Below are 15544 nucleotides of genomic sequence, written 5' to 3' on the forward strand. Positions count from 1 at the left end.
TATTTATAAGGAAGGCTGAAGGTTTACTGGAACTCAAGTTAAAAATGACAACTGCATGTCTGTAATCCCAGCACTGGGGAGGCCTGAAGCAGGAGGATTGCTGCTAGGTCAAGGCCAGCCTGGGCTACACAGTGAGCTCAAGGATAGCCTGAACTACAGAGCAAGATCCCGTCTCAAAAAAAAAAAAAAGACAATTACTACTGTATGACAATACACTATGTATGATACATTAACCACTATCAGTAAGGAAAGATTTTATAAATATGCTGTGGCTCTTATTTGTAGTTCTAAAAATTAGAAACATGCTAAAGGTCCAAAAATGAGGTAAAGAGTTAATCTATGGCCTGCCTGCCCAATGGCATATCATAATGTTCAGTAATGAGCTTTAAAAATGAGGTTTACAAAAATGTTTTACACCTTCAGAAAAGACTTGTTATTATGCAAGGAAATGTTACACAGTTAGCATGACCTAACTACACTGAGTACTTCCATGAAAGCTAAAAGTAGAGGTAAGCCATTTTTCTTCCTCTTCCTCTTCTGTATTTCCCAAAACTTCTGTAATGAACGTGTATTTATAAATGTAAGAACCGCTACCATTTAAATATAAAAATAAGTGGTGTTCTTTTAGTTTTCCAAGAATTGTAGCACATTCACAGGGATCCAAGTGTACTCTCTCAGCAAGCCCTTCGTCCTGTCCAAGGAATACTACTGCCAAATGGTTTCAGCAACCAGAGGCTGCTGGTGTAGGAAGCCACAGAGGCTAATACAGCACCCTCATCTTTCACTGCCTCATTTATCCCTGCTTCAATGACCTCAATGAGCAGGGGACAGGTTCTTCAGAATCAAGCCAGCTAATACACAGTCCTGTTGCAGAATTGGGAAACTTTATTCGTACAGGGAAGTAAACTAGCTTAGAAATAGCAAGTTAAGGCTGTACTTCTAATTAAAACCCCAAATAAGGAAAAGATTGAGATTCAAAAACTGTGCAATCACATAATCAAAGAGACCTTGAGAATCCTTCATCAGTTTAAAAAGGATCCTTGTTCCATCTAAGATTTCCTCCCTTTTCTACTGTTTAAAAATTCTTGACAAAGAGATTCCACATCACTGAAGGCTAAAGCTGCCTATTGACACAGCCATGTTTAGATTCTTCTTCCTCTTTTTTTAAAATCTGGCCAGATAAGACTCCAAATTTTGGTTCTTTTGTTTCAGAACTGCCTTGGCTGTTCTTCACCCTCTTTCCATATTAATTTTAAGATCATCTTATCAACCAAGCTGGTATATGTTGATATTTTATTTTTTACATTAAAAAAGTAAGACTGAAAAGTGCTGATGGCATTGAAAAAACAGCACCTAGATCTTGGAGATGTCTTTCATGTTGTCTTCTGAGTCTTCAGCTCTAGTCTCAGAAAAACAGCCCCTATAACCCATCTCCCCAGCAAAGGACATCAAGTTCATAGGTTCAGAAGTGAACTCATTAGGATGGAGCTATTATAGTGCACAGTAGTTAAAACCGCACACCCTCAGGCCATACAGACTTCCACCCACTACCAGCTGTATGAGACATTAGAGCATTACTTTATCTCTTCTGGCTGTTATAGACTGAAATGTGTCCTTCAAAAAGATAGGGTGAAACCCTAATCCTCAGTACCTATGAGTGGGACCTTATTTGGAACCAGGGTCTTTGAAGATGTAATAATTAGATGAGGTCACTCTGGTTGGCCCTGATCCAGTATGACTGGTGTTCTATAAGAAGGAAATTTAGACAGCAGGAATGGTACAATGAGTCAATTTATCTAGAGTCAGAAACCTAGAAATTGTCTATCTTAGATATCTATCCATATCTCCCTTCTTCCACTCTAACATCCAATCAGGAAGCCACACCCAGAACTATACCTATCTGCTGTGATTTGAACTAGCCCCTCCTTCCTATTTCCTCTTGCAGGGACGTTGCCTGCTGCTGTCTCATCTCTTGACAGAGCTCCCTTAACTGTCTCCTTACTCGCTAGACACATCTCTGTCCCCAACCCACCCCTCATAGCGCCACCGAAAACATCTGGTACAGAATTCAAATCAACCAGGTTACTCTGCTAATTGTGAACCCTTTCTTCCTTCCCCAGAACTTGAGAAAATGTTCTGTGTCCACTCCCCCATCCCTTGTGACATATGAATTAAACAACTGTATGACTGCTAGCTACCCTGTCGTATCCCATCCCCACTCTGTATCTCTCAGGTGTGGAAACATGTAAGACCTTGAAACTCACTTCCAAAAGTCTGCAAGTAACTTGAGCATGTTGTCATTTGATAGCTTATTGCTGTCTTGTCTGTAGACGGCAGAAAACCTGGCATTTTTGTCAAGGTTTCCAGCTGTATCCTTAAATAACGTCCTGAAATAGCAAAGCAACATTTTAAAACTGAGTTTCCAAAAGACCAAAACAAATCCATCATTTAACTCTGGTTTCTATGCAGAGACTAATTATTGTTCCATTGGCTCTGGCCAACAGAAATCTCATTATCTAAAAATGTGGGAAAATATTAATGAGGATGAACACAACTAACTCAATTTACACAGAAAATAGTTCTATCAAACATGTTTGTGCTGAGAAACAATATACACATTCAGACGCTTAAGAAGTAAAAAGCACAGATGAAGGCCACTGCAGCCCCCTGGGGTCACCACGCATTCTCGGCTGGTGCCAGGTGGTGGGACCTGGGATCTCTCTGTAGCAAACCTGCCCACCCTGCCAGTGGTAGATGGCTGCTCTCTGACCAGCATCTTTCCTCTCTGCCTCTGCTAAATGATTTTCAGACTTGAGGCTTGTTTACCTTCAATTTCACATATTCAAATCTTCTTTGACTCTGGATAACAAACAGAATAAGCCTATTAAACTACATATCTATCTATCTATCTATCTATCTATCTATCTATCTATCTATACCTATACGAATGCTATAAAGGACATTCCACTTACCTTGCTGCCCAAGCAAACGGCATTCTGTACTGTCCTAGTCTTTGGCATGCCTGCTTGGCATTCTTCAGCACCTTCTGAGCAACCTGAAAGACATCAGAATACAGCTGTGAGAAATTGCATCCCCTGGACAGTTGAATTAAGATTTAAAGAGTCATCACTACACATTCATTCAATAAGCTCTCGCCACAGCATCAACTGCATGGAAAAGTACATTTTACAGCACTGACTGGCTGGATTCGTATTCAGTGCAGACTTCTTTATTTAAAATATTATTTGACAAAGATTCATAAAGAATATAGACTGAGCATTGTTTCCAAAATACATGTCTTTTCTTTGGACTATGAATGTAACAAACATGCTATTTAACAGACTTACACTTCTTTTTTGACTAAGGGGTACTTTAATTGTAAACCCACTGAGTTATTAGTAATTCTAATATTTGATATCCATGCCAAAATATAACATATTGCCAGAATTCAAATGAGAACACTAACAAACGCACTAAGCACAATACTTAAAGTGTACTAGTTTGTGCACTTGAGAGGATATTTATCCATAGCTACTTAGTTTTGAATTGCCATAATTTGCTACTTCCTAATGATCAATTTTTTTGTTGTTGTGAGTTGACTGATTAACTATAGTACACAACAAAGTATATGTGCTTTTGTCCAAAAACCATGTTTTTATGGCAGGTCTATTACTAATCAACTATGCCTCTACTACTAAAGCAGATGACAATGAATTTCTTCAAATCTGCCTGTACTGGGATAGTGCCCTGTTAGCCTGATTGATTCAGATAGTGCTAAGTACCTTATTCTACCTGATAACATCAAAGTCAAATGGATTTTGTGCTTTGCCAAGTTGCAAAGTCAGCATCATTGTTAGCATGCAGCATCTTGGGGCCTGCCCCAACACTCCTGGATCAGAATCCGTATTCTGACAAGGTCTTTAGTGAGCCATGTGCACCAACAGGGGTGAGACTTCGGAGTAGAACCACAGAGCCATCTGTCTCTAAGCCAAGCAGAGCCCAGCTGTGTATGCAGGGCACTAAGCCTCTCTAGGCTCTGTTTTTCTCACCTGAAAAGTGAAGGGCTTGGGCAGTACTTTTCATGATCCCTTATAGTTGCAAAACTTTATGATCCTTCTACAATCATTTTGTGAGAGCTGCTACTTCAAAGTGAACTGGAAAATACATCTTTGGTTGAAACAGATCCCAGGAGATCATCTAGTACTGCTGTCTCCTCTTAGCAGTCTATGTTCAGCCCTGCCTGGGTGATTTAGTGGGGCCTAGGGTATGTACAGTTTTTGGGTAAAATAGCTGAATCTTTCCAGAGGGTCAATTTATTTAAATTTTTCAGGTTCAAGAATTTTAGATTTAACAGTAATGAGTATGCTGTGGAGTAAAATGAAGTATTTTCATAAAATTTAAAGCTAAAATGCAAAGCTTGTAATACATTTTACACTTTCCTGCAAGCAAGTCTGAGCTCTAAGACTTACCAAGGGTGCAAACGGAATATATATGTGAAAGTAAGAGGGAAATAGCCCTTTGAGCCCCACACCTTATTTTAAAAAATCTATTTAAAATAGATATCTATGGAGACTTTTCATAAAAGTTTCCTACAAAATGAAAATGAAAACTCACTCCAAATGACATTCTAGCTGATCTTGGAAAACATAAAGAGACAATTCTGATAGAAAAAAATAATTTCTCCACCAAAACTACTACGGCGACATGAAATGACTAAGTCTTAATTCCTACTGTAATGCTGGCAGGTGGAAAGAAATGAAAGCACCAACAATGCACACATGGAACATCTTTATACTCCATAAACAATGAAGGAATAGTCAGTGGACACTGGGGCACAGTAAGGTTAAATTTCACTTATGTGTGTGTTATTTCTATAACAACACTGGTACGTATGGGTCTTACAATTGTGCTGCAAACATGGTCGAGGAGTAGATCTTACCTAGGGCCTTCACTGGTTATTAATCAAAATACAAAAGCACTAAAAGAGCTTCTTATCCAAGGTTGTACAGACTTGGTTTAAAAAAAAAAGGCTTCTCTCTAGGAACTGCACTTTACCCAGCTTTTATTAGCCAAAAAGGCTTAGTTTTTGAAGCAACAGACCTGGCAAATGGGTCTCTAGTTGACTAGGGCCATCAAAAATAATGATGCCTTATATACTTTCTTTGATTCATGGTCTGTAGCATCATCTCGTTCATTATTTATTTGATCTTTATTTTGCACCAACACATGGAAAATCTAGGACAGTGATGGTGAACCTTTTAGAGATGAGTGCCCAAACTGCAACCCAAAACCCACTTATTTTTTGCAAAGTGCCAACACTGCAATTAAACCTGAACATTGAGATTTTAGTTTAGAAAAAACAACTTATACATTAACATCTTTTGTCTTAAAAGAAAACAACACAAATGCCATAGGTTTGCCACCAATGATCTAGGGGCTAGAGAGGTGATGTGATTTGTCCAAAGTACGGGGCAAGTTGGGCTATCTGAACCCAGGACTTATGATTTCCAGAACCTGTTCCTTACTGACCAGCCTGCATCTCTGGACACAGAAAGGAAGCTCTGAATCAACTCAGTAAACCTTGATCAGAGCCTCTGACATGTCTATTCCTGTGGCTGACTATCCTTGTCAATGTATCCATGTCATCTTTCAGATGATCACTTAAAACATTTCCTAAAAACCCTAAAAATATAAAACTGGCAAGGACGGTAGCACTCAGTAGCTTACTCAAACCAGCTGGCATGATGTGCTAGAAAGTGACTAGTCAAGTGCCCTTCAGCCACTCTATCTGGGGGACATTGAGCAGATTACTAAGGCTTTGTAGGTCTCAGCTTTATGAAGAATGAAAGAAGTCTTAGACTAGATGATTTCCAGTATTTTTAAATTGTATGGTACTTTTTATTCTATGGCTATTTAAAAAATATAGCAAATATATTTAAACATTACTTGGAAAATATAGCAAGTATATATCTTGTGTTTTCCCTAAGTTCACAGCACCTCTGTCACCATGGCCCTGCTTCCCTCCAACAAAAACCAGGTGGACCTGAACCACTGACACCACTGGCCAGACCCTCTGAGCCAAGGGGATCTCTAAACTCCAATGTCATATGTAAGTGTAAATGAACCAAAATACAACTCCAGAACCCAAGAAACACAACAAGTAAAATGAACTCTGTCTATCTACGCTTCTGACAGACAGTTTACTATCAAGCTAGTAATTCCTTTGCAAACTATTTTATGATGTCAGAACAGACTAGGGAAACATATTCTATTTACATGTGGGCCTACTTTCATTAGAAGTTGGACACAGAAGGGTTGTACCTAAGTGGCAGAGTAGGAGCTTAGCATCCGCAAAGCTCTGGATTCCCAGTTATCCTTGCCCTCCATGAACCCATAATGTTGAACAGAGAGGAAATGTATGTATGTTAAGTATTCTACATATTTTAGACTATAAATATGGATACCTTACGTTTGAATTCATTAAGCATTTATATTTTGAAAAAAATCATTTTTTTCAGATTGACTTTCATTATCACCAAGCATTTAAAGCCGTTCATACCTTAGAAGAGTCTGAACTTTTCATATATGGCTCAGCACAATGTGTGATGCTCCCCTGAAGGACTTTTTCAATTCTGGCCACAAGAAATATATCTGGATGTGGACACGTGACTGAAAATATTCCCTAGGAGACAGTTTTCCTCAGTTAGTAGAATTCACAGCTGCATTAAACAAATCCCATACCCATTAAAGCAGCAAAAAACAGTGAAACAGTACAACTTGTGAGAATGCAATGCCAAATTGATGAGCTGAGCAATAGTTTATCATCTGCTCAAAAAGTCTATTTGGTGGGGCAGACAACAAGGAGAAAGCTTAGAAGAGGTGAGAAATCAAAACCACTACTTCCTCAGTTTGCTTTTCCTATCTAATTACATACACTGTCCACATAATTAACACTCTAAATTACTCTACTTGTGCACTGCAAGGTCTCATTCTGGGTTTATAATGTATTTCTACAGCATGTGCAAGGTAAGTCTGAGCAGTACACGTGCTGGGCCCTGATCCCCACCTGCTTTGGATACTGCATGGCGGCTGCATGAAGGATATCCTGAAGGGCAGGTGGGCTCTGGCCACCATTCAGCAGAGCTGGGGACGTGGGAGCCAGCATCTGCCGCACTGACAGGTGATTCAGGTCCACGTGGAAATCAGCAGAAATCTTACGGTTGTATTTTATGTCAAACGGGGACACAGTAACAAAGAAAGGCTCTACCTGAATAAAACAGAACAATTCAGATCATCACTCTGGCTCAAACAGCTGGGGAAAAACATGCTGATATCAAAGAAAAAATGATGAGACCTATTTATAGACTGCTGCCATAAATTACTACTAGAGATAAATAGTTTTGTCTTGTATCACATAGAGAATTAGGTTATAAAACATTTTTAAAACAAAACAACTATTTACCTTTATGTGCTTTGGTACTTAATGTATGCTCCACATAAAACGATTGTGGCTCTTCCTCAAGCACCTAGAACAGTGGCAAACCTATGGCACACGTGCCACAGCAGGCTGTTTGTTATCACTGGAAGATCTAACAGGTTTGCCATCACTAATTTAGGATAAAATCCTCCCCTGGAACCCTGAGCATAAACCTATCTTCCCTAAACATCACAAACGTCCTCAAACATCCTGTCCCTGAAGGCTGAAGAACCTCCATAAATATCCTGATCTAAACCTTCCACTTCTTTGGTACTGGCAACTAGGATTTCAAATGCAGACTGCACTGTAAATGAGCGACCTTCACATCTGGGATCTTTGAACATTAAAAAAATCTTTATTCTTAAAGAGGAAAATTACATTTGTAGTTGGTCCTTCTTCATTTTCAGCAAGACAGCATTGCAAATTGAAAGATAAGTCATTGCACTTGACAAGGATCCTTTTTCCAAACTTCTCTTCAAATGGCTTCACTTCTGGCTCAGCTGGTGAAAAGTCAAGCTTCTTCAAAAGGAAATGTAAATAGATAAATGCACATGTTCCCTTTTAAACATTCCATCATAAATGTACCCAGAAAAACTGCCTAAAATACAGAAATGCTATAAATGCTCATTTATTTACAATAGTATTACTATTGTATAGTAAGTTCATATAGTTTATAATAGTTACAAACAGTTCATAGTGATGGTCAAGTAAACAATGATACACCTATTCAAGAGGTAATTATATAGGAATTAAAAATTATGGTAATGAGCAACCCAAGTGTTCATTAACAGATGTGTACAAATACATTAAAATGATAAATATACACATACACATATATTTGTATACATATACACAATTGAATATTAATCAGCCATAAAAAAGGAAATTCTGATAATATGGATGGACCCTGAAAATACTATGTTAAGTGAGAGAATACACAAAAGAACAAATACTCTTAATCTTCTCAGCCCACATCTATGAGGTTCCTAAAATAGGTAAATTCATAGAGACCAAAAGTAGAACAGGGGTTATCAGGGGATTTGGGTTAAAGGAGGAACAGTGAATTACTGCTTGATGAAATTTCAATTTGAGAAGATAAAAAACTTCTGTAAACGAACAGTGGTAGTTGTGTACAATAATAAGAATGTATTTAATGCCACAGAACTTAAATGTAGAAACTGTTAAAATGGTAAATTTTATATTATACACACAATACCAGAATAAGCAAAAACTGCCCAAAAAAATGCACATGCAAGCACGCATGCGTGTGAAGTCAGGCCTGTGAAGAATCATAGAAAAATACATACTGAAGTAAAATGGGAGAAAAATGTCTATATAAAAAAAAGACCACAAATGAAGAAGGGAATATTCAGGATGTTCTCTCTCCGCAGCTCTGTGAGGTGCTTACTGTCAGAAGCAGACATGAAGGTCCTGGCTGCACTGGTTTGATTTTGAGGTAGGCTGCATACGCTGCCAGGTTTGTATCTAGGACTGAACCCGGGCTAGTCAGAAATCATCACTGCCTCCTGGGTGTCTGCAGTGATATTTGCTATTTTCTATAGCTATTTTAATGGGTAAATTACATAACTTTTGTGGATCTGAGAATGTCCTTGGCTAAATCTTTATTAATATTCAACAATCTATTGAATATCAACTACAATAAATACGGTATGACAATGAAAATATAGGTTGTTTTTATTTTTCCTCAAATTTTCTATATTATTACACTGCTTGTTGATACAAAATAAACAAATGTCAAAGGTCTCTTTCTCATCCTCTTAGTTTTATATTTGAAATATTAAAATAGTTCTTACCTGGACATCTGGATCCAAGTAAAAAAGTTTAACTCTGCTTTCACTTTTCAGTTTGATTTCTGCTTCTCTGGTACTCTGATAACAAGATAAATAAAAATGATATTTAACAAAATGCTTTTTAACAGAGCTACATTTGAAAGTTATCCCATCCCAAAGATCGGGGATATTAGACACCTCTGCCCTACCCCTAAGAGACAGCTGCATTTCAACAAACAGGAATATACCACGGGCTATGCAGCATATAAAGAAATGGTGTGTGGAAGGGACCAAGTTCACATGTGATCCTTGCCCTTCTGGGATTGACAGCCAATTGTGAGTCAAAAACAATCCGAAGAAAGCAAAAGAGAATAATTAGACTTCAAAACTGTTAAGAACGCCTTCATAAAGTACTGGAATGTAGGACAGGTTTTGAACAAAGGGGCAGAACTTAGCCAGAAGGAAACACAAACCTCCTTGGTTAATTGGAAAGGATACATGGACAGACACTGAGGCAGAAATGAGCCCAGATGGTATGAAGGACTGAATAGGGTCAAGACCGGGGGTACAAGAAGAGAAAGAGAAAGCAATACATTTTAAATGGGAGGGAAAAAGAACCAGGATAGATCTTGAAGGACAGTAAGATGCTGATTCATCCAATGAATATTAAATGAGCACCTACAATGTGTCAGGCAATGGCACATGAATGAAAAAAGTTACTAACCCCAAGGAACACCAGTTGGAGAGGAGCTGGATACTCAAGTAGTAAGAATGGCAAAGCGTAAGGAATAGTGGGAGCTCACCTGACTAAGGGGTAGCAATTGGGAAAGACTTCCCAGAGGAAAGCCTCTCTTGAAGGACAAGCACTTTTGGCCATGATTAGGTCGATGGATACAACTGAATGGTAGGGTGTGGAGGGGAAAACAAGAAATGAGTCTGGGATTTATACGCTAAGGATCAGTGATTTCATTCAGAATTCAAAACATTCTAACAGTTTAAGCAACAATAAAATAAAATAATGACTTCTGCATTTTAGAAACATCCCTTGGGGATGAAGCAAAGGATTAAATAGGATATGACTAGGAGGCCCATTGTACCTTTCATGGGTTGAACAACAGTCTCCCAGGCTCACAGCAAGGCGCACAACAAATCCCACATTTCTGTCTTGATTAATCTGATCAATGATGGTTCCATTAACGACGATAGATAATTCAGGTAAAGAGCAAACTTCAGGGAAGGATGATACACAAGGTGGAGTGTGAGGCTGCCTGTAGGATTTCCAACTGAAAACATCCAGGAGATGGCTAAAGGTATGGGACTTGAGAACTATGTGGAGAGGAAAGCTAGAGACAGGGACTCGGAAACCTTCAGAGTGCAGGAGGGAAGAGAAGTCTTGGGAGTGGATGAGATTTTCTGAGGAGAGTGTGAAGGTGAATCTGAGGACAGAAGACCAGGGGCTCCAAAAATGAAGAGATGGAGAGAGGAGAAACCACTGAAGGAGACATATGGCAGCAGGCAGGGAGGGTGGAGATGTGGGTCATAGGAAAAAAAGAGGTTTCTAAGACATCCAAACAATAGAAGTCATCTCTGACCTCATTATTTATCACATCTGGTCCCTCTACATACATATCCTATTCTTCTTGGCAATCAGAGCACTGTTACTCCCAATCTCCATAGTTAAGTTTATGGAGTCAGAACAGAATGTCCTGCATCATCTGTTACTTTCCTCAAGAATATGTCACATCTCAACACTTGAAAATGGGGCAGTAACAGTCATGGTGGAGAAGGTGTTTTGTCTTCTCTGTTGGTGGCTGAGTAAGGTCTACTACCACATCTCTAATCAAGACTAATGAGAAATTAAGCATCCTCTTGGTCTTGACAGCCCTGAAGTTGTTACAATAGGAATAGGTCCTTAGCAAGGTCTTATGACTGTATTTAACCAACTGTTTACATCTAAATAAAATGACCACTTGAATACTAAGAAACGGGCTGGGCTCTTAATTTTAGTTCAGCTGTTAACTAGCTAGCTGTGCAAGGTAGCTGGTCCCACTTTCATTATAGTATAAATGTTGAACAAAATGATGGCTCAAGTCTCCGGCCCTAATGAAATTTATCTTAATACTAACTGTGGGAGCTTTGAAGCTTCTGGAGGTTAAGAGGTAAATCTTCTGTTCATGCTTTCAGGGGAAAAAATGAGCCTGTGGCTGAGGCAGGCTCTCTCTATATGGGAAATGAGATTGTTTCATTTTACTTCAGACTGCCTATCCCTTTTCCTAGTTTTTCACATCAAAAGAACCAGAACCTATACAAACAGAATCTACTTAACTGAAAGCAAAGAATTTATTTTATATTGTGTACTGCTTATGACGTTTCCTAACAAAGCCATCAGTACTAGGTGCTGCAAGCCACCACCATCAACAGCGTATTCTACTTCTGAATTGTCTGCTTGAGTCCTTCAACAAAGCAAAGACTGTGATCTCAGAGCTAACATAGAGCAACAGGTTCTTTGTTTGTTTGTTTGTTTGTTTGGTACCAGGGATGGAACTCATGACCTTGCACTTGTGAGGGAGGTGCAGTGCCACTGAGCTAAATCCCCAGCCCAGCAATAGGTTCTTAATGTAGATGCAATTCCCGGTACCCTTCTGAAAGATACTTCTTGTTCCAAGTTGTCTATGCTAGGAGATGAGAAATTAATAAAGCAAGGAAAAGTGTACGAGTTCCTTATAATTAAAAGACCAGTTAAGGATGTAAACATATGAAAAGAAGCAAAAGAACTAAAATAACAGGCAAAATAAAAACAAAGCATGCTGACTGTCCACTAATATCTAACAAATATATTCTTCATCAGAGATATCCCAAAGAAGAGGCAATGTTAGATATAATAATAACCTAAAAGCTATAACTTACCTTACATAGGCAGCTCTGCCATGAGCTAGATAAAAACAAATTCAGCTTCTGAAATTTCTTCCCATACCTTCCCAGACCTATGCATTAAACAAAGGGGAAGCCCAACAGTGGCTTAAGGAATTACCAGATAAAATCTAGAAGGTAAGAAAATACGGCTTAGTAAGGGCAATGCTTCATCTAACACCAGGGAATAATAAAGATCTAGAAAAATAATAATAATGAAAGCTGATATTTATTGGGCATAGCTAACTTATATATATTACCCTAAGTGGCCATTTAAATTTTATACAACCTAGGGTTAGGGATGTAGTTCAGTGTTGGAGCACTTGTTTAGCAATGTACTTTTAATCTCCAGGAAACAACAACAAAAACACCCTCAAATTTTATGCAACTGTATAAATTAAAAGGCAAATAGCACTGGTATCAGCCTTATTCATTAAAAGAGAAGAAACAAGGCTAAGCACTTTGCCCAACATCTCACAGCATTAAATAGAAGCCTCGCCTGCCTGCCTTCTGAGTCTACACCAGTGGTCGCGAACCTATGGCACACATGCCGCAGCGGGCTGTTTGTATTATTGAAAGCTCTAAAAGGTTTGCCATCCATGGTCTAGACTCTTAACTCGTCCCGCTGGCTTGGACCAGCGAGAAAATGAACAGGCAAGTCAGAGAGGAAGAAAAAACCAAATGGCAAATAAATACATGGATGTATGGAAAATATTACTAGCAAGCAACAACATATAAATCAAAGCACAATAAAACATCATTTTTCACTCCGATGACAATACAAAGTACTAGGAATGTAATCAATCACTTTGGTGAAAGAAGAATCACAACAGGTTAACAGTGTATTCTCAGGAATGGAGGATGCAGGAAAAGATTAATTTCTTTATGCAACTTTGTGTGCCTTTATTTATTATACCAAGCACACTTATAAAATTTAGTTTTAAACTGGATAAAGAAGATGTGGGTTTTTTCTAAAACGGAGTACTATTCAGCCATAAAGAACGAGAAACTAGAGACATTTATAGCTAAATGGATACATATTAAGGCCATACTCTTAAGTGAAATAAATAGGACACACGTGTAAATACCGCATAGCTTTTCTAGTGTGAGAAACTGAAAGTGTAAATAAGGATTAAAAGGATTAATAACAAATAATTGAAACTTTGAAATAGGAAGGAAAGGCCCAAAGGGGTAGGGGAAGTGGGAGGGGAAGGGGAAAGGAAAGAAGAGAAAGGAAAAATTATAAGAAAAGAAAAAAATGGAAACAAAGTCTATGTAAATAGGGAAGTGTGGAGGGGTGAAGGGCACACAGGGAATGGGTAAAAAATAAGAACCAAGATACATCACGTACAGGTACAAGCACCCAGTGATAAATGCAAATGTATCTTATACCTAAAATATACCTATAAAAGAATTTAAGCAAAAAAAAAATTTAGAAAAAAAATTTAGTTTAAAAAATTTTACTTTTAATTAAAAATTTTAGAAAAGACAGTAAAACACTTATAATACATACTTTCACAATTTAAGAGCTCATAACATACAGCTGTAAAAAAATCTGTTATCCCAAAGATTATGCAGCTGAGCACTTTTCAAAGTGAGAGAAACCAGCCCTGTTCTTAAAATAATCTGTGGTCACTCTATATCGTGGCTGTCATAAGAACTGCTTAGCTTTTCTCCAAACACGCTGTTACAACCAGCCTGTTCATGGCCCATTTGCTACTCTGGGTTCAGCAGAGAGGAGAACAGGAGGAAAAAAAGACAGAAAAGGACAATGGCAGAAACTGGCACTTGCTTAGAAGTCAAAGAAAATGATTCAGCTATAACAAGCTATTCTCCTGTCCTATCCAGTACTCTAAATTCAGTCATAAATGACACATCCTACTCATGTTTTGTCTTAAGTAGTTAGGGATCAAACACTTAAAGATTTCCAGAAAGAGCATACTCTATGGTCCTGAGTTTATTGGTCAGTCAATAAAGCAATCTAAAGTTAAGACTATGGCCAACAACATCTTATTTGGAGGGTGAGTTTTCAGAAAAAATATCATGCTGACAATTGGTTGGGTCATTTAAATAGAATGTGTTAAAATAAGAAGAACTACCAAAATATTTTGAGGCTAGAATATATACTTTTTAATTTTAAGGACTATGAGGACTTGTTTCTTTTACTTCTAAGATACCTAACTGGCCAAGACTATTACCTCACTCCATGTCACAAAGCCAGGAAAAGCATTACAGAATACAGAGCCCCAGATATGGAATGCCAGGTGCCCTAACAAACACTCCATAGCCTACTTCTGTGTATCATAACACAATGACATTGTTTTCTGGATTGAAACATACGGAAAGAAATGTTTGTTACAGAGTTGGTTTAAAAAAATTAGAAAAAGTATCTGTGAAACTGTTTGAGTTCTGATAGGTTCTGCTGAGCTTGACCCTGTGACCCTTACTCAACCTCAACGAGACTATGAAGTCTGAGACACCAAGCTTTGTTCTGCATTCAACTGTGAAAGATCTGCCTGGAAAGATAAGTTCATTCACTTTAAAACGAAACAGAAGGAACAATTTGGGGTTGCCCAGAAATTGCTTCTCTTTTAGAACCACATGGAGAGACTAAGAGTGAGCTACTGTTCCTGGGGTACAAAAGAAGCTCAAAAATGGAGGGAAATGTAAAAGGAAGCACGAGGGTTTTCTTCACATCATTTTTATATAAAGAGGTAATCTATATGTTCCAATGTGATCTAAGATAATGTAACCAGAGGAAAGAAATGAAATGATTAGGAGTGGAGATTACAACCTGACTGCTATTCCCTGACTGTTTAGGGAAGAAACCAATTAACTAACCCATATGTTTAAGACTGATGCTGTGTATCTGTGTATTTATAACAAAAATTATTTAGCTCCACACTACAATAGGAGGAAAAGGACAGGTTTTAGGATAGATACAGCATGTTCCCTAATATCAAAACAATAAAGATGTTCAGTACTCAATGTACGAACATAAGTTCCAAGAATGTACAAAATACCCTGAAAGCCTAAATCTATTTTACTCACACCAAAAGTAGAGGGCCCCTCCATAATATACCAAAATGAGATGTTATGTTTCCACTAAAATACCTTCCTGTCGATTATATCCTGTTTGGCTATGTCTTAGTCCCAAGGGAAAACAAACGTTCTTTATATATTCTGGTCATAGGTTATACGCATTGTAAATATGGTCTGTTTAAGGACTACTTTTCATTTTCTTAACGATGTCATTTAAAGTTCTAAATTTTGATGGAATCTCATTTATCAATTTTTTTCTTTTATACATCATGTTTTTTATACCCTAGGAAATTCTTGCCTACCCTAAATTCATAAACATTTTCCC

At 38.0% G+C, this 15544-nt stretch overlaps 1 protein-coding gene across 1 annotated transcript in view; it reads right to left on the reverse strand.

The window, feature by feature from the left end:
* The window catches only part of LOC147823480 (dedicator of cytokinesis protein 9-like), a 248003-nt gene that overhangs the window by 123582 nt on the left and 108877 nt on the right, over window positions 1-15544 (reverse strand). Inside the window, 6 exon segments of the mRNA XM_087193072.1 lie at window positions 2265-2387; window positions 2973-3055; window positions 6560-6682; window positions 7067-7267; window positions 7856-7996; window positions 9292-9366. Of these exon segments, the coding sequence (XP_087049198.1) occupies window positions 2265-2387; window positions 2973-3055; window positions 6560-6682; window positions 7067-7267; window positions 7856-7996; window positions 9292-9366 (746 nt within the window).

This window comes from Heterocephalus glaber, unplaced genomic scaffold (assembly GCF_053883595.1).
Source record: "Heterocephalus glaber isolate CG9 unplaced genomic scaffold, H.glaber_assembly_v1.0 deba00001578, whole genome shotgun sequence".
NCBI classification, from domain to species: Eukaryota; Metazoa; Chordata; class Mammalia; order Rodentia; family Bathyergidae; genus Heterocephalus; species Heterocephalus glaber.